We start from the raw sequence: 21,196 nt of genomic DNA on the forward strand, positions 1-21,196 counted from the left end.
TCAGGGTGGTTAGGATGTTTTGTAAAGGTATATGAGGGTGAATTTCGGACGATCCTGCGTTGTACTACGCCTGCGCAAAAAACAGTTCGCGAGCGCGTACTTCAGTCAAAGTAAGGCGGCGCGCCGGCTAGCGCGCTCGCCTGCCGCTCGCCCCGAGCCCTTAGCGGTCGTCGAATACCATTTTCATCAATAAAAATAATGTCCTAAAGTGTTAAAATCGTGTGTGTTGTCTTAATCTGTCAATTGAGCTGTTATTGTGCGTGTAGCGGTAATGTTAGGTGCCCGTAGTGTCTTCCCCTAGTATAAAGACGTGATTGACTGTTGAGAGTGTCGTTGTTTTGATAAGGTGAGTTCTGCCCGGTTTAAGGTCGGAGGTTGCCCTTGGTAATGGCAAGTATACATCAACGTATTTTGGGTGCATGTGGCGAAAATTCGCGTGACTGACCAGTCGTGAAATCAATTAGGAAATTGTTGAAACGTTTTGCGGAGAAGGACCTTTTCCATATCTGCAGTGTCGCGGTTATCGCGGAGTTTTTTGACGTGTCTTTGTATAGTAGTTGGCTATGAAAGTACTAGAGTTGACTACAAAATGAATATTTCAAACAACACGAAAGGCTGAAATAAAATTGAGTCATAAAACAATTTGGCAATAAAACACTTGCGATGTGTTTACGTGTGTTCAGACTCATGCAGGTGCGGTTTTAAGAAACTACACACTAAAAAGAGGCTGAAGTAGTTTTTTTAAATACAAGAAATTTAAAAGTAGATTTAATTGGTCAGTCGGCGATATTCAACTATTAACAATTTTTTATATTAACAAATAATGGTAACTTATGAATATTATGAGACAAATAATCAGAATGTAATCATATTACTCACTGGGTAGGACCCGGCCACTGTCAAGAGCATTAATAGACAATATACCAGACATGCTCTTAAGAAAAAAATTGTAAGAGAAATGGGTAAAATACAACACAACACTTTTACTTGCATCCTACCTAGATGAGTATACCACATGTATTACACACACATTATAAAATTAATGTCTCTAGAACATTATGATCGTTTAAAACTTATACTTTATGATAGTAGTTTATCTAAAACGCTTAGCATTTCTTATTCAACTAATAATGGACGTTCCTATTTTGTAACAAAACAGATCTTTATTTCCAAGAACATAACCTAATAGTATAATAGCCAATTGCCGGAACTAAATCTTATAAAAAATATAAAATAGATAATTCATAGAAAGGTAACTCTTTTAAGGTATTAGCAGGCGTACCTACTCCAATCTTAGCTGACGATAATTATCTAACGGTTGAAACCAAAACTGTCAAGTCCTGAGTCTTCTGCCCATTAGAATATTAACCTAAAAGGGTTCTTCTTCTAATGCTCCAAATAAGCATGGGAACGTATTTATAAAGGTAGTCGGAAAAAACGAATCTAAAAAAACATGATCTATTTTGCATGAATCAAATGACAAATTGTGTTCCCTTGTATTACTACTATAAAGCCAAAAAACTTGCAAGAAACGTCCATTATAAATTCATTTTTTTATCAAACATTTTAAAGCCTTTAACACCAAAAGTTCTATGACCTCACTAATTCATACATGTAATTGCAATTCAATCATCATACCTCAAAACATTTGAACACAGGTTATTCATATCGAAACACCCATTAAATATGTATTATATATTCAAAGTAACAATAGAATCATGTCAAACAAGAGCACTATTAATAAAGTTTCCTCATTTTCCGAATATTTTCATACAGTTTCACACATTCTTGGTTTCCGTACAAGCTGTTCCGTGTCGGTTTATTAATGCATGACCCGGGCAACCTCGTGTATGAAAAGATTTGCTGACGTGTAAACTGTTGGGAAAAAAATGGCGGATAGATAGAGAAGGTCACACTGCAGTGGCTTGCCGGAAAAACTGTGTTATGATAAGAAAGAAAGTCAACAATTTACATACACATGACTCTTCACTACAGTACCTTTTTAATTTTTACAACCAATTTAAATGGGATTTCATAGTCAAATTAGTTGACTGTCAAGTTAATAAATGGCCATCGGTACACCGGTAATATAGTCTATAACTGGACTATTTATGGCACAGGTTCCTTTCCATCACTAACATTAAAACAAGCATTGCACATCAAAAGAGTGTACAAGTGTTTCATCCCAGAAACGAATCTCCAAGCCAACAAACTTGTTATCAGCAGATAGCAGCCCCTGAGGTAACCGATTTAAGTAAAAACGTATGTTCAACATCAGCCGGAACCTTTCAATCCGTCTCCCGAACTACACGACACACGAAAAATACACCAATGACACCATAATAGTACTAGTGAAGATTTAGAGAAAAGCAGTTTGCGGTCTACCTCACACAAACTTATGCAGGATGTTACCGATCTTAATACTACTGTTTAAACATTTATTGTAAGCGGCTTATTCCGATTCACCTCAGTTATGAAAGGTCGACGTTTACTAAAAGGCTTTGCGAAAAGGAATGATTAATGAGACGAGAGGTCTGACAAGGCTTCAGTCCCTTTGTGTCGCATGAGAAATGGATATTTATATGTTTTATATAAACAACACTGGACTACATTGTGATCTTGTTAATCGCTGGTAATTGTGACTGTGTTTGACTGGACTACAGGTATTGTAGCAGAAGACCGTAGTATTACCAAGAATTTACATATGCACTAGCTTTCGCTGGCTCCGACCGATACCAAATTAGAAAATGACCCCACGGAAACATAAAATCAGGATAAAAAAAAATCCATTTGGTAATCCAGGTTGTAAACTATCGGTGCACCAAGTTCGTCCAAATCCATTCAGTGGTTTTTGCGTGAACGAGTAACATCTGTTACAAGGCATCTATCCTTACTACAAAAACTACAAACTTTCGCGTTTATAAAATTAGTAGGACAAAGTATGGAAATAGGACAGTATTGAAGAACACGTGGCTACATAAAAGTTACGTACCCGGAGATTATAGAGATCGATACCCGGTTGTCACTTTTGACCCCGAAACTCGGGAGAGATGGCCATTTTGCGAACACACTACCTCTACTTTACTGAAAGCAGAAAGCGCCAGCCAGTAAGTGGCTTTTCTAACATTGTTAAACGTCAGTAAATAACTATCAATGTATAGAAATGACAGTTAGTTTCCATACTTCAGCTGTTTTTGAACTGTCATCTACTGTCGCAAATGATTGAAGAAACACTTGGCTGCAGAGGCAGATCAGATAGGCAGTCATTTCATAGGGAATATTAAAGCGTATTCTCTAATTACTATGAACTCGGTGACACTTCAACCGTCCAGACCATAACGAATTTCATGAAAAAATAAGCGTTTCTGCAATAAAAGTAATTCTAAAATTTAAGTCCCCTGTTACTTTATTAATTAAGCCCCACTGCTCATAACGGCACACACAATGAAATTCAAAATCAATAAATTCAACACTTTAAGACCCAGTTACCCTTTCAGAGGTTGACAACCTTAGGTTTTCCATTACTTGTGTTATTGGTCGCAGTTCGTAAATATTGAATTCGGAAAATGGAGCTAATATTAGAGCATTTGAAGCGAGCGAATAGTTTCGTAATATTTGCGTGCCTGATACGTTTCTGGTGGGTATACGAGTATAAGAATTTCTATTCTCAGATTAAAGTTGGTATATTAGCGTTATCTACATCCATACCCCGATACGTACCACTTCTCTGTACAAATGTACTACAGGTATCTCACATTCTAACCACGTCTTCAACAGATATTTTGTCCGACTTAACATTGTTTTTTATCGTCTCCATTTCGTAACAATTACCTTTAAGAACTCATTAAGATCGCGATCACATTAAACTGCCAGTAATATCCTGCAACGTCGATACCTAACTAGTCCGGTAGAGGGAACGCTAAGATCAGGCGAAGCTGGTTAAAGCAAAAAGTTCGTGACCGCACGACAAAAAGTTTGCGCCACAGAAGTTGAACGAGACAGCGAGTCGCCAGGGGAACAACTCGTGCAATAATAAATATTTTTACAATCATTTGGAGTTACTCGTGGGCATTCTTGGCTTCCAAAGGGTAACAAAAACCACGTTTTTATGTCTAATAGTAATACGGATAAGAAATTCTTTCATGATTTTTTCGTTTCATCATCATTATCAACCCATATTCGTCCATTGCTGTATATAGGCCTCCCAATTATACGCCATCGATATCTATCTTCGGCTGCTCGCATCCAGCATTATATATTTTTTTTCGTACAAGTAGATAAAAATACAGGCAAATTAGTCTAGAGAAATGAAATTAGGCCACTACAGTCTCTACATTTACCTCTCACTATAGTTTCTCCTCATGTTTTGAGTAACTAACTCTACATGATAGTAACTTTGTTCACAATTCGATCTCCAAACTCACAATTGAGTTAGGTGTTCCACATTTGTCAGCGGAACTCAATCTTACAGCGGCCATACACTGTTAATTAGTCCCCGTTAAATGTTTCTATTCATTTCCCGCCTCCCACATCGAACACAAACGTTATTTGAAAATCTATTCACTAGTTTATAAAGGCCTACCCTAGCCGCAGCGGTTTCAACACTCCAAACGATTGTGACCATTAAGACTTGTAAGTAAGGGTTATATTTAGTTGTGTGTTGTTAACCTCTTCTATGCTATGTTGGTTTAATCAGAGCTCCAAGTTGTTTCGGAGTTTCAACTGTTGCTAACATTTTATATAAGTTTATTTTTAGTTTTAACTTCGAGTCGAGCTCGATCGGATGTTTTATCAAGAAAGTTTTTAACTATTTTATAGCCTCTTTCGTTCTTACACGTTTGCATTGGTAGTTGTGAACGGATACTGTATTTTTGTTTTTTTTTTTTCAACTAATTAGTTTATTACAAGTTATTTAATTTTCTGCATCGTCTATCCAGCAACAGTGAGCTATTATTGAATTATCATAAAATGAATGAGTATCACTTATATAATGGACTTTAAACTTTATTATAGAAGAATAAAAACATGAAGGGACTTTTTATTAAGTACACATGAACTCAAATTTCCTCTATTCCTAAAAACAATATAACTAAATTTATTATCATCAGGCCATCATTATCACTTAACAAAAACAGCTCTATTAACAATGTAAATACACAGTTTGTAATAAAATGAAGGCTTCTACAGTTATAAATAGCGTCGGCGACAATACTAGGCCTTCAGCTGAAGGAAACCTACTGCCATGGATGAAATATTCAGCACCGTCTAACTGTGTCATTGGTGTGACCATATATGAGTGACGTAACTTTTTACAATTAATGTTTATTTTGATGTTACGTCAGAAGACGTGGATTTGAGGAAAGGTGATTTAAGGAATATTTGGAGGTGTGGGATGGGTCTCAGGTTTGAACCCCGCGTAGGACAAGGATTAATGAGATCCACAAATGCTTGTCCTGAGTCTGTGTGTCTTTGTGCATGTGACTTGAGTTTGTGAAATCCGCGACACAAGTATTAAGCAGTTTTTTCGTTAATCTATAAATTAGAATCCGAAATCTAAAGTATATAAAAAAATGTCTTTCTGGTTTATATAGGACTAAACTAATATTACTAAAAGGTGGATACTCTATCAATAGCTAGATATATTCTTTTTGTATGCACTCGGTTTCTAAGAGTCGGTCATCAATCGATCGGTCGTCAGGGGAGGATTAGCTAATCGCAATTCTACAAAAGACAAAGCATTTCTATATTTTTCCATCGTCATTATTTTATCGTTTTCAATAGCGTCAATAATCTTATCATAAACAAATTTTTTTTTCCTTTTTTTTTGTTTATTATTGAGGCTCCGCTGTCTGTCCGTCTTTCCCGTCAGCAGGCTGTATCTAATGGATCCACCGTGAAAGCGAGACAGTTGACATTTTCACAGTTGTTTTTTCTGTTCCGCATAAGAGGATAAATATCGCGTGTTACGTTCACACGTTTTTTCAAATTTATTGGTCGCGCTAACGACATTTTTATCATCAGCCTATTTCTCCGATACCCCTATTTGTTACGAGTCCAACTAGCACTTGACCGGTTTTTAAGATATATTTCGTCGTCCTGCCATTTTCAACTCTTTCCTGATAATTTGGGATTTCAGAATACAATGGACACTTTTGTCACATTTTTGGGACGTTAAAACAATTTTCAAAGCTCGTAACAATACGCATGAGTGTCATACTTCTAATGAAACACAAAAACATGTATCCGTTTGTTATATACGTGATTCTCGAGCACGCTGGGTATGGAGAATATATGTGACGTGTTTCCGTGTCGAGAGAGAGAGATTGTTATTTTTATTTCAAAATTTTTCATTAACCCTAGAAAGATAGTCTGCGTAAAATTGACGCATGCATTCTTGAAATATTGCTCTCTCTTTCTAAATAGCGCGAATCCGTCGCTGTGCGTTTAGGACATCTCAGTCGCCGCTTGGAGCTCCCGTGAGGCGTGCTTGTCAATGCGGTAAGTGTCACTGATTTTGAACTATAACGACCGCGTGAGTCAAAATGACGCATGATTATCTTTTACGTGACTTTTAAGATTTAACTCATACGATAATTATATTGTTATTTCATGTTCTACTTACGTGATAACTTATTATATATATATTTTCTTGTTATAGATATCGTGACTAATATATAATAAAATGGGTAGTTCTTTAGACGATGAGCATATCCTCTCTGCTCTTCTGCAAAGCGATGACGAGCTTGTTGGTGAGGATTCTGACAGTGAAATATCAGATCACGTAAGTGAAGATGACGTCCAGAGCGATACAGAAGAAGCGTTTATAGATGAGGTACATGAAGTGCAGCCAACGTCAAGCGGTAGTGAAATATTAGACGAACAAAATGTTATTGAACAACCAGGTTCTTCATTGGCTTCTAACAAAATCTTGACCTTGCCACAGAGGACTATTAGAGGTAAGAATAAACATTGTTGGTCAACTTCAAAGTCCACGAGGCGTAGCCGAGTCTCTGCACTGAACATTGTCAGATCTCAAAGAGGTCCGACGCGTATGTGCCGCAATATATATGACCCACTTTTATGCTTCAAACTATTTTTTACTGATGAGATAATTTCGGAAATTGTAAAATGGACAAATGCTGAGATATCATTGAAACGTCGGGAATCTATGACAGGTGCTACATTTCGTGACACGAATGAAGATGAAATCTATGCTTTCTTTGGTATTCTGGTAATGACAGCAGTGAGAAAAGATAACCACATGTCCACAGATGACCTCTTTGATCGATCTTTGTCAATGGTGTACGTCTCTGTAATGAGTCGTGATCGTTTTGATTTTTTGATACGATGTCTTAGAATGGATGACAAAAGTATACGGCCCACACTTCGAGAAAACGATGTATTTACTCCTGTTAGAAAAATATGGGATCTCTTTATCCATCAGTGCATACAAAATTACACTCCAGGGGCTCATTTGACCATAGATGAACAGTTACTTGGTTTTAGAGGACGGTGTCCGTTTAGGATGTATATCCCAAACAAGCCAAGTAAGTATGGAATAAAAATCCTCATGATGTGTGACAGTGGTACAAAGTATATGATAAATGGAATGCCTTATTTGGGAAGAGGAACACAGACCAACGGAGTACCACTCGGTGAATACTACGTGAAGGAGTTATCAAAGCCTGTGCACGGTAGTTGTCGTAATATTACGTGTGACAATTGGTTCACCTCAATCCCTTTGGCAAAAAACTTACTACAAGAACCGTATAAGTTAACCATTGTGGGAACCGTGCGATCAAACAAACGCGAGATACCGGAAGTACTGAAAAACAGTCGCTCCAGGCCAGTGGGAACATCGATGTTTTGTTTTGACGGACCCCTTACTCTCGTCTCATATAAACCGAAGCCAGCTAAGATGGTATACTTATTATCATCTTGTGATGAGGATGCTTCTATCAACGAAAGTACCGGTAAACCGCAAATGGTTATGTATTATAATCAAACTAAAGGCGGAGTGGACACGCTAGACCAAATGTGTTCTGTGATGACCTGCAGTAGGAAGACGAATAGGTGGCCTATGGCATTATTGTACGGAATGATAAACATTGCCTGCATAAATTCTTTTATTATATACAGCCATAATGTCAGTAGCAAGGGAGAAAAGGTTCAAAGTCGCAAAAAATTTATGAGAAACCTTTACATGAGCCTGACGTCATCGTTTATGCGTAAGCGTTTAGAAGCTCCTACTTTGAAGAGATATTTGCGCGATAATATCTCTAATATTTTGCCAAATGAAGTGCCTGGTACATCAGATGACAGTACTGAAGAGCCAGTAACGAAAAAACGTACTTACTGTACTTACTGCCCCTCTAAAATAAGGCGAAAGGCAAATGCATCGTGCAAAAAATGCAAAAAAGTTATTTGTCGAGAGCATAATATTGATATGTGCCAAAGTTGTTTCTGACTGACTAATAAGTATAATTTGTTTCTATTATGTATAAGTTAAGCTAATTACTTATTTTATAATACAACATGACTGTTTTTAAAGTACAAAATAAGTTTATTTTTGTAAAAGAGAGAATGTTTAAAAGTTTTGTTACTTTATAGAAGAAATTTTGAGTTTTTGTTTTTTTTTAATAAATAAATAAACATAAATAAATAGTTTGTTGAATTTATTATTAGTATGTAAGTGTAAATATAATAAAACTTAATATCTATTCAAATTAATAAATAAACCTCGATATACAGACCGATAAAACACATGCGTCAATTTTACGCATGATTATCTTTAACGTACGTCACAATATGATTATCTTTCTAGGGTTAAACATTGAGGACATGTCTGAACAATAAAATTCAAGATTATTATGTTAAGTGTGTTAGGTAAATTGTAAATTACTTCCGAGTTGAATTATTTGTTTCAGAAATCATTAAATGACTTATCCCGTTTTGAGTTGAGTGTCAGTCTTTTACTGACTAGTACCCAACCATGTTCCTCCTTTTTTTATGTACCGAGACGCGGTAAATCTTTTTGGAAAACACGACGCAGTTTCCCTCAAAATTTTCATAACAATCAGGGCTCAAATCAGATCACAAAAGACCTAAATTAGTAATTAATCTCTCTGATACACTGTAAAGAACAGTCCCTGCAAACATGACGTGACGTGTTTGGAGAGACGAGCAGCGTGTTTGCAGAGACAAGTGACGTGACGTGCTTGCACATAAACAGATGCATCGTTTGAACGAGCGGTATTTAATGTATGTGTGAGATTATGTTTTTTTTGTCCTCATTTCACCATCGCTCTATATTCTTTTGTTTTGTTTTTTTTTTATAAAAGTTTACAGATACTTTTTAATTTTTCAATCCGCCTAGTTTATAGAAGACTTCTACATAGGGATGCTAGTACGTATTAAATTACAGTCTATTCGTTTAATATTGATTAATAAAGGTTAAATATAGTAACTTCGTTCAAGTCTTTAGATATTATAAAAAAAATGTATCTAGAGCAAAAGTTTCGAATTAAAATCGAAGCCCAAATTATTCATCATTTGTTTAAAAAATCTTCCTTCAAAGCATTTCTGTATCATATAAGGACCTTTATAACCAGTCACAATAAAACAAGTGAATAGTCAGTTGTCATTCGTTCTGCATTTCGGCCTTCAAATGACCTAGAAGCCGCGACATTTTCCCACACGTTGCAGTACAGAAACAATGTCTTTTAATTCAGTCCAAGGCCAGTTTCATCTAAGTCGGATTGTCACGTCGCCCACCTTATTACATCTCGCCGCAATTTATTCCTAAGACCCTATTACTGAAATGCATTAAAAGAACTATCTTTTTCTTCAAAGGTATTTCAATGAAGGATCTTTTTCTTTAGATATCTTCTACCTCTGTAGGTAGTACACTAATCTTAGAAAGTTCTGCAGCACGCAAGAAAAGTTCATTCATGAATAATACGAAAACGTGAGGTGTGAATAAATGGGATGACGGAAAACTTTAGGCTGAAAAAGGTTTTCATCAAATAGTCAAATAGTATCTTGAGAATATTTAGTTCATGTAAAATGAACACACATGGATACACATGTTTTTGAACATTTCCTTTACCATGTAAAGCAATGAAACACGTGTATTGTGGCATTCTCTCGCAAGTTGCAATCATGCCAACAAAGAGAACCAAAGCAGGCCCGTGCGTCCCACTCCTAGACAAATAATGGACAAATGAAACGTTGTTCCAAAGAGGTCGTAAATACCGTAGTACAGGCGGCCGCACAAGTTTGTCAAGGCATTAACACCGAAAACTCCTTTATTTCAAAGTAGTTAAGTTTATTTTCGCAGTTCGTTGTAACTAGACACGTGCGGGCTCTGCGGTCGACCGTACACGCTCTGACAATACAATAATTTGTGGCGGACAGTTGGTATGTCCGCGGCTGTTTGGCGCGGTGCGGCATGGCCGGCGGATGCGGACGTGACGTCATCGTTTCCTCGCCCCTTAGCCCCGTACTTGTCTAAACACTAGGCGGGGTTGTCAGACCGCAGTGAGGACCTTTGTACAGATTTTTAATCAATTATTGTCCTTTATTTTATTTTATAAAATTTTGTCGCTACATGCGGTGCCTAAACTAGAACATGTTTCTTAATTATTATATAATTCAATTGTAAAAATAAAACTGACTACATTTTTCTAATATAAGTATTGTAGGGACAAATATGGTGAATGATGAATTAATACTTTAAAAATATCACAACCTTAAAGCCAGCTTGACGTGTTTCTCCAACATGAATATAACAATAACACAAGCTACTGTGTAAAAACAATGAACATATCGTTCCAGTTTTCATTTCCGATGTGTTATATACCCAGAGCACATCAAAATGACAACTTCGAACCTCATATCACAAAATGCCTACAAAACTCCATCTCCCCGTTATCATGGACATCAATTCCACACACGCGAATGCACGTTCCTTTACCATTTTATTTAAAAACAATACGGCGTCTCCCGAAATTTCCGTTCCGTTGACTCCCCGTCACAATAAAAGTGTTCTACATTTGTTGAACAAAGGAGTTGTCAAGACAGATCAGAGAAAAAAGTTTCGCAGCTTTTGTTGGAAACTTTTGACGAGAAAGCTACGTTGTAAGTCTACTTTACTTTAATAACAAGAAAACTCAAAATAAGTCTGTCCGTGTCTTGAGAAAGATTAAAATTATTCTTTTGTTTTAATACAAACGACCTGGGTTCATAAATCCAAGTGATTAAAATTCATAATTTAGAGAGGTTTGCTTTTGGAATCGTTGAGATATCCAGGTCTTTCAAGTTAAGAAAAACTCATCCTCCTCTACCTTGCTTTAATCAATATATTTCACACGTTACTATATCAAAAACACAAGTTTTTATTTCAAATAGGCCGCTTGCCAGGCGTTTTTAAAACTTGATAGTAGTGACTCTAGTTGCACTCATGTATTTCATACTTACATTCTCTATCACATCTACATATTATGTTTACTAACGAATAAGCAAGCAGCCTACCTCATACTACTTCAACACCCATCCTTCACATCCACCCATGAATTCAGCCTTTAAAATAAGCTTTCGGCCTTCGTGTCTCTTAGACTACAAAGAAACTCAATAACACTTACCTGGTGCCATAACCACTCGCGAGCTAGCGAGGCGGCCAGTTTAACATATATTACCATTTGTACCAAAACATTGGTTTCGCTGACCTCGCATCATAATAAGTTCCAAATAAAGGGGGGAAGAAGGGGACGACAGTAAAATAACTTAAGCTAGTAGACCATGTGAACAGGTTTTATGTCGCGAATCCAGACAAAAATAAATACAGATTTGTTAAGAAGACAAAAATATTACCCTTGAAGAAAAAAAGGTTTTCCTAGAACATTTTAAAAACTATAATTTCAATATTAACTTTGCCCATCGTGGTCCAATGCTGGACATAGGCTTCCCCCAAATTGCATCCAACACCCGGTCCCATGCCTACGGTTTTATAATCCTTAAAATCATACAGTCCATTGGGTCAGTTATTAGGTCGATGTTTTCATAGAATAGTATGGATGTGTAAAAGTTCTAAGTTTTAAAATATGCTTTAAGATCCTTTGTTTTTTTTTAAAGTCTACAATCGTATTAAATGATGCGACAGTTTATTTACGGGATTGCCCGACTTGTTAGCTACATGAGGAAACCCTTGCGTCATTTAATAATGAATCATTTTCACGATAGTTATTATAAAATCTATAATCGTAGGTTGAATTTTTTTGTCATTACCAGTATTTCATGGAAGTAAACTAATTACTCTTTGTTCTTTAACATATTTTTAAATGTCTGTCCATTGTGTGTCCAATGTAAGTCCATTATCATCCATGGCGTTACAACATAATGCATCCCACACTAGCGTATTGTAGAGACTTCATACTATTTTCTTTTACACCCTGTCTCCCGTATTGTTTTCCAAGAAAAACATGTTTACTAGACAGCGTGTAAGGGTATTAGGTTTCCCTTTCATTTTATTAATTGTATACCAATAACAAGGGATACATTAGGAAATAATGGAAGACGGATATATGATGCCTATAGTGTAGTTATACGTTCAGAAACTTGGAGGTATTCTAGGGATTCAATCAATATTTTCGATAATATTTGACAGGTTTAATTCACACACATTATAAGTGTAGCTATAGTATTACTAAACACCTTTACAAGAAGCTAAAATCAATACTTTACCTGTACAGTGTAAAGACTTCAGATTTTTATTAAAATTCTAATACAAAACAAAAAATCTCCTTCACCCCAACAAAAACTAAGCGCGTTTGAAATAACAAAAGAAAAAAGAAATCTTTTAAAGGAAAGGAGAATATTAAAAGTTGTCGGCGCGTTGCTGGGGCAAGACCGCTCATTTACCGCATGAGGGCAAAACTAGGAACCGCGGCAGTTTGAGAAAACTGCTGTTCTTGTGATACGTGATACACGTTAGACAAAGCTAGAAGGAAACTGCAGAAAAAAAACAAGTGAAAAATATCGTGATGAAAATGGCTGTCGTAATGGAAGGTAGTTCGTTGGATTGGGTTTTCAGGTTACACGTGTCCATTGATATGAATCGCATGCTGAGAGCCAAAAGGCGGACTTATGCTGTAGGTCGAAGTTTTGTTTCGTGCAACGTCTTGATATTACTTGTATTTCAAAATAGCCTTTATTCGATAGATACTTGTATTCGTGTCAGGCTTCTGTGGTTTTATTTTTTCATTTTATTATTCTTTAACACAAAAAAATATTAATAAAAATACATTGAAAAATGAAGAAATATGCACAAAAGGTGAGGATGACCCAGTAGTTGCTTTTAGCAAACCTTGGAAAGCCAAAAAATATGTACGTACGGCCTTGTCGACGTCTTACTTGAAATATATGTAATCAACATAGATTTATGTACAAGGTAGTAGCTATTTCATGAGTATCGGATTAAATTAACTAATGCTTTTAAAATGGTTGAGTATCAGATTCCGACTTCATGTACAAAAGACTTAAAACTATCGTTCAGTGAGATTTTGAGTACGTATCTTTACAACTTGAGTTTGTTTTCAGTTCGCGTTCTATTTTCGAAATACACACGTTACGTCACTAGATAGTATTTTCCTACAAACTCCTTGGACGTTCTCAAGACAAACAAGTAGGAACTTACTCTAATGTCATTTGGCACCCATTCAGGGGGCATACCGCATACCAGCACCTCTCATATTACGACTATTGTTGTTGTGGGAGCGGGACTGTGCTATATACGGTGTAGAGCGGCGTCTCTCTTCCTCAGTATCAACATTATCAGTGAGAGCCGTGAGAGGTGGTGGTTTCCCAGTTTTGCAGTCAAAGGCAGGCGTGTAGCTTTTAAGCTGATTAGCTTTTTTTTAAGATTCCTCGCGATGCGTGTTTTTCAGTAGCGGTTCGTAACCGCGAACCTTTCATCGGCTTAGCCTTGAGGACCAGGTTAGTAGTTTGTTACTTTTATTAAATTCCGAACGGATTTCAGTTTGTGAGTCCCATAGTTTTAAGTAAGCTTATTATAAGTGTGGGAAAATTTTAGATGGTTTTGACTTTTTTGAAAACAATATCTTAATTTTCATCTATTGTCAAATTTACGAAACTTCCTTTAATAGTAGAAATTAAATAGTTGCTTTAAAAACACTAAATAGCAATTCATTCGGCATTACCAACATTTTTTTCTTCGCAATCAATTTTCGTTTAAGCGCAGTAAATTGCTCTTGCGAACTTGAAAGAAACTACACAGCACTCGTTAATAGCCCGTTTACCGTTTACCGATGAAATAAGTGAACTGGTAGATGGGTAGGCCATATACTTGTGATCAATTCCCGTAAAGTTGACAGGCACTTAAGCATTTTGCGAAGCCCGCAAACTTCTTAAATTTGTAACTCTACGGGGAATAACGGGTTTTCAGTAACTCAAGCCAAAGTCAAATATGTACCACTGACTTGAATATTAAATGAGGTAATATGTTGATATATGAACTCGGGCCTAACTCCAAAGTAAGACTGTAGCAGTTGTGGAAACGAGACGGAATACGGCGTTGAGTAGAGCGTTGTCTCTTTTCCACAACTTATCAAACTACGTATTCAGAGGAAAAAAATACTAAGTACTGCCAGGAACAGAGTTGTAAGAGCCGAAAAAGAAAAGGCAGAATAAAAGAGACATGGATTGTCAGAGACCGAAAGTTAAAAGAAGCTTTACAATGATCAGTCATAATAGGTAACGGAGAAAAATGGAAGTGAAGACCCTTGTTATAAAAGGATAAGAAAAAATATAGTTGTTTGGAATTACGAACGGGTAGAAATTAAATGAACCTGATTTCAAAAATAATAATAATGAAAAATTTAAACTTGTAATCAAATAAGCAGTTGAAAAAAAAAATAATTATCAAAAATATAATCAGCGTATTAAGTTTATAATACCGGAGGATTGGTAGCAAACCGAATAAAGCCTGGCATTAAAACCTCAAAAACAAAACAAGAACTAAGCAAGCAATTGTGCCACTGACCTCTATTAAAATACGCTGGACTGGATATTCCTTACAAAATGACAGTTTCCATTTGATTTGAACTGCCCCGTCTGCGTCCAGTGAAGTTATTAGACTGCATAATATTATTATGGCTGAAGTTTGCTGTCAAATATTAGTTCTAAGGATGCTTACTACTAAACTTTGAATTCTCGCAGAACCAATATGGCGGTTTGTATGTAGAATTTAGAAGTTGGTAACAATCGCCAGAGCAGATGGTTTTTTTTTTTGGTACGGCGTTTTAATCCTCATTTAAACTGGACCCTCAGGGGAACAGGTAGTGTCATACTCTTACAGACTACTTAAACTGCCGTGCGACGTCATCCGCATTTTTGTGTCGGTGTATGGCAATGTGTTGCAATCCTTCATAGACCGAGACTAGAGATCTTATCTTTAATACTAGCTGTTGACCACGACCCTCCGATCCCACGGGAGCAAAAAATTGGGATAAGAACTATGTGTTAATCCTTTTTATAAACTATCTGTGTACCAAGTTCCGTCTCAATCCGTTCAGTGGTTTTCGGGTGAAAGAGTAACAAACATCCATACATCCATAAAAAACAGCCTTTCACGTTTTATTAGAAGGATAGTAGGATCATAACAGATGTTGAAAAGGAGCGTCTTTTTACTGGCTGGCTAACAAGCCTCCACTAATACAATGGCGTTACTTTAAGAGGTGGAGGTAGGCCCCAGTATTAATAAAGGTCAATGTATTTACATATTAATAGGTAAAAAACCTCATTTTGTTTTGCACACAAGGGAGTTAAAGGCCAATTAACTTCGAGTTTTGATTAAAAGCATTTGTGACCATACATGGCATTAATTTTGTGATTAAACTTGAAGGAACTGCGTTCGTTAATGACGTCGAGGTATTTGTTCAAGGTTTTTCTTCAAACTTTCGTTTGTTTCCTTTTTTCAGGCGAATTAGTGGTCGTTATGATTATGTTCCGCTGTGTTCAATATTGTGTAATGATCGTCAATTGTTACTACCCTCCTGATATTATATTTACATTACAAAGAACGAATTTCTTCCATGTTTATACGAGCATTTAATAATTTAAATACCTCATCATAGATCATCCCTAACTGTACTATCCCAATTGGCCCAGCATGGCAGCAGTAAGACAAAAAGTAATTTTCATGTAAAACATCTTAATTCGTTGTAAATGTTTACTCTGTACGGTATTTATTATTATTTAACAAAGCCGTTTCCGCAAGCCTCTTGTTACGCTCATTATTAAGGAGCAACTCCAACGTTCTATCCCCCTTCAAACCTCATTAAAATCACGAAATCGATCGCTAAAAGCTCTAAAATGAAGTATTACGGTACCAACGTAAATAGTCCTTGGCTGTTCTCGGCTTAAGCTTGTTACACGGCTGTTATCCCGCGGCTCAATCAGCTGAGAGCCATCTCGATGCCGGCGCTGTGACGATGTCGGCTCGTTTGAACCACACACTGAAACCTTACAGCCATTTGAACTTTGAAACACTCAGGAAATAATCTATTGGTATTGGATTCGCTTGTAATATTCGGTTGACATTTGAATTTGAAAACTTATGAGGATATGATCAGTACCTACTGCAAAATAATATACCAGATGTTATAATATGCTGCTTATCAAACGTAGATCAGGTACCATACAACATACCAGAGTTTAATTGCATAAGAAAATAAGGAAATTATGTTGCATTTAATTTAGAGCCCTCTTGGTAACATATTCAGGAAACAAAAAAACATCAGCGCTAAAGTAGCTCCAGACTCTTGACTCAAGAAGAAACTATTCGATCAAAACTAAAGATTATTCGACTGAAGTAGGAAATCGAGTAGCCACGAGTTGGAAAGAGCGCAATATTGGAAGCCGCTCAGAATATTCTCAGCTCATTACTTTTCTAGTAAAGATTCCGACTGATCACGTTCTATATTCTCTGTTTTACGGATTTATTGTAATTACATTAACTATAGAAAGGCTTTCCTCGAATACAAATTGCACGACCGTTTAAATGAAGGCCGTTTGGGTCGAATAACAAAGGGTAGCCTTCGTGTTTTCAGTTTAGATGAGAACCGGTGTGGGAGGTCATTTGTCAAATGTTTAAGAATTGCAACCGGGGCCCATTGTTTAGCTTGTATTCGAGTTTTCGAGACGGAACAGTTGTAAGATGATTTTAAGGGAGCGCTAGTTTTTTTTTTAATGTAGATATCATCTTCACAAAAAAGTTTGCAACAAAAACTATGTAGAGTCTTTTCTAAAAAAATGATTTCAGTAAGAGCTTTCGTAAAGCTATAATATTACATGCTCTCGAAGACAGGAATAGAAACGTTAAAGTATGATCAAAAATCCTCGGCACAATTGTCAGCTTGCCCAGAACATTGACACCATTGTCTAATAGACCTATAGAGTCATTCATTAGCCAAAAAACAGGTCGCATTATAACGGATCCAATGCTATTGATATAAATAAATGAATTAACTTGTATATCTTTAAATTTACACCAAGCAAAGTTCAAGTGACATAAGATTTGATACTTGAAACAGAATCCTTGAAACCGCGTGAGAATATTGACAAAATCAATAACAGACTTAAATACAAATCGGACAAGGCACCTTTTTCTTTGAAGTCAGACAAAACTTGACACAATAGATATTTTCGTCTCGTTTAATCCTCCCAAAATATTTTTGATTACGAGTACCCACCACAATGGACTTTCCTCCCATTGAGTACAATCTGTACAATACAAGATGTCGCTTGTCTATCGGAGTGTTCGTGCTCTGTACCGATCACGTCGATACTGTGGACTGGTACCGACTTATACCGATACTATGAATCTCGGCTCTTAAGAGCCGTTCGATATTTTCGATTGTATGTGACGTAACTGATCAATGTCGAGTGGCAAAGGAGCCGCAGTTTGGAGAAATTCGTGCGTAAATGTGAAGTCGCAAAAAGGATGAGTCCCTTTCACTTATGCCTTATAGACCCACATTTATTTTGACGGATAATATTTTTTGATAATATTTTCTTTTCCTCCGTCCTGAGTAAGGATCAAATATTTGTTGGTTTTGGAAGTGTTTGTCCCCAATTTAAAGTGGACTGCCAAAATGTGTGTTTTTCGTGACAATAACTTTGGGCACGACATTGTTCGAAATATGGCATAAATATCTATGGCGTTTAAAACCAAAATTGGAATATTTACACTAGCTGCAATAAATTTCAATGAAGCTCCAATTTAATTTAAATGTTATTCAGTTAAATATTGTACATTCCGTAGCACCCACCAGTATTTGTCGCCCGTAGATTGCACGACGTCAGTGCGTATTTGGACAACTCATTGTTTCACGAATTTCGTTCTGGATGCCGAAGCCCGATCCCGGAATGAAACGCTTCAAATATTCTATCAATTGAAATCAATTGTATTTGAAGAACGATTGTGATTTATCGTTGTTATATTGTAGAGTTGTATTTCAATCGTTTGAACTGTATTAATATTGAATTCGGGAACTTATTTCTAAAGTTTAATAAGTACGTCAATTCTAATGTGAAATATACCTTACACGGAACGCAACCTTATGTCCATCTAATTTAAAGTGTATAATGAGTATTATATTCCATGAATTGAAAAGTAAAATACAAAAGAATTTATTATACGGAGCGATTTACAAAAATGTGCTATTGAAAATACACGGCCTGTGATATCATGAACAAATTGCCTACTTTCTTGAATGTGTAGGTACCTATAGAACAACAGTTTTGCAAATAATCCATATTATATTTAGAGCAATGTTTCTGTTTCAAGTGCACCTGCCAATCCCAATAACGAATTAATCTTCGGGGAATTTAAAGGCCTTACCGTTGTCACATTCTGTAATTAAATTTTGGAAACTATTGACAAATTCTTATGCCATATATGAATCTGATTGCTTTCAATGTCGAAGCAAGCTGTAAGGATTTAGGATTTTAGAACAATATCTCCAAAGTTGGATTGATTAAGAGTAAAAGAATAATAATAACGACATATATTATATTTTGTTGGCAGTTTCGTTGTATGCTTTAGTACCTATAGTAATTGATAAGAGCACTTTATGAAACTTTATTGTCTGCCAACGTCAGAAACTAATAAGCCAGCCATCGCTGCGTGTAGCCGGGAAATGCAATTTAGCTTGTTATAAAATTACGAGAGCTATTTTTAGGAAAATATATTTTGTATCTTTACACAGAGTTTAATGGTAAATCATTTTGCTTCATTACTGTAATGTATTTTCCTCAAATTTTCTCCTATCAGTCTTTATTAATTGAAAGTTATAGTTCCTTATGTTTAGGTAGGTAAAGGATTTGATCTTGATTTTCACTACATACTTGTGTAAAAAGTAAAGATATTTTAATTTCACACTCTCTTAATAATATAAACAATTTTCTCTTTCCGGATGCGCCGGGTCCCGAGCCCGGTATTCCGTAGCACAGCTTTTACCTATCACAGACACTAGTCTCTATCTTAGTACCTAATTAAATATTGTTACATTTAACAGATAATTAAACAGTAGATATTATTAATAGATACAGAGCTACTAAAAACAAGAAGTTACAGCAACATAAGCTGACATCAAATACAACGATACCTCCAAAACCGTTCCATTCTCAAAATCACCTTTCATTTTCCTCCGATTACACGGCCGCTATTAAATACCGCATAACGAACATTTATAGTCGTTGATACGAGGAAAATAACCTATTAGAGTGTCCACATTGGTCCCAGGAGGAAGCTATCAATCGGCTCATTGGCCTCCCACGGTTATTAGTTGTTTCGGACCATCGGCAACATTGCTCGTGCAATATTATCGACCACCGCCTCGTTTATCATACCCTAGTACATTGATGGCGTTAATTGGAAATTGTTCGGCATTTGTGGTTGTTTTGGAAATGGATAGTTTTATTTATTGTTCAGTTGTCATTGTACTTTGTTACGTCTAGAGTTGATTATCTGAAATATACCAGCCTAAACAACGATTCTGTTTCAAAAAAATGTTTTTTTTTTATGAGAAAGGAGAGAACAGATTCTGTGGATTATGATGATGATGATTATAGCGAGCGAACATTATAATGAGTGCTTATATATTTTCTTCCCTTTTTTTCTTGTCTCTGTATTTTCCCTTCGCCTCAAATACTTTATACGGCAATAATTAAAAAAAAACAACAATCTTACCTATAAAATAAACAAACTCACAAAAACAATACATTATTCAAAGTATTTGTTAGTAGAACAAACGTAATCAGCGAGATATTCGTGCGGTAGGCTTAATTAGTGAAACAGTATGCAAGCGCGCGTCCGACAGACCTGATTCATATGCACAAGTAGCTGCCGAAGCTTATGCGGCCTGAAATATGAAATACCTTGGACTTATAATCGGAATTTATGTTTAACTTTATCATAGCATGTTTAAAAAGGTTCATTATGAATACATTCGTTTTTTTAAAGTCGATTTTAAGATAAGATATTGTATGCTTCAAGTAACATGAATAACTGTTGTTCTTTTAATAGCATTTTATCTACCTCTGTAATAGAATAGTTATCTTTAATAGGTGTTTTAATGCGTGTTTCATTTGTTTCAGATAGTAACCATGATCGGCTCGTCCTAGAAGATCGCTGTGTAAATAAATAGGTCTATTAATAAAGCAATAATTCGTTAAAACGTAGAAACCCCGTAGTGACGCTATTTAAAGTGCTTAAGTATAGCCATAGTTCTATTGTTAAAAATAAAATCTTCCATATTTTAATGTAACTTTAATGTAAAATGTGGCGTGACTGTAACCGTTAAAACAACAATCCAAAATGATCTCTAAAACGGGAGTCATAAAGTTTCAATTAAAACAAGAATATTCAAGCCTTATCGCTTCGCAGCGTACAATCGACGACAGAAGTGCATAGCTGTGAAATAAATTAAATAATGTTAATAAGAAGATGCCGCAACGCGCGCCGACGTCGTCAAGCTTGATGCGACCGTTCGTGGTGTTGGCCCTGCCCGGAATGTATTTGCTGTATAAGTACAACCAGTACCGCCAGCAGCAAATGGAGACCGCGCGGCGCCGCGTCACCGAGCGCGAGCTTATGCACCTCAACACCAAAATCGTA

The 21,196-nt window shown here is 36.2% G+C and overlaps 1 protein-coding gene across 1 annotated transcript in view; it reads left to right on the top strand.

Annotated features, from left to right (window-relative positions):
• The window catches only part of LOC113507633 (actin cytoskeleton-regulatory complex protein pan1), a 70,699-nt gene continuing 49,503 nt past the window's right edge, over nucleotides 1-21,196 (top strand). Inside the window, exons 1-2 of the mRNA XM_026890519.1 lie at nucleotides 1-346; nucleotides 20,677-21,193. Of these exons, the coding sequence (XP_026746320.1) occupies nucleotides 21,026-21,193 (168 nt within the window). The 5' untranslated portion in view covers nucleotides 1-346; nucleotides 20,677-21,025. The remainder of the gene's footprint in view (nucleotides 347-20,676; nucleotides 21,194-21,196) is intronic.

The sequence above is a fragment of the Trichoplusia ni genome, unplaced genomic scaffold, assembly GCF_003590095.1.
Source record: "Trichoplusia ni isolate ovarian cell line Hi5 unplaced genomic scaffold, tn1 tig00002984, whole genome shotgun sequence".
Classification (NCBI taxonomy): domain Eukaryota; kingdom Metazoa; phylum Arthropoda; class Insecta; order Lepidoptera; family Noctuidae; genus Trichoplusia; species Trichoplusia ni.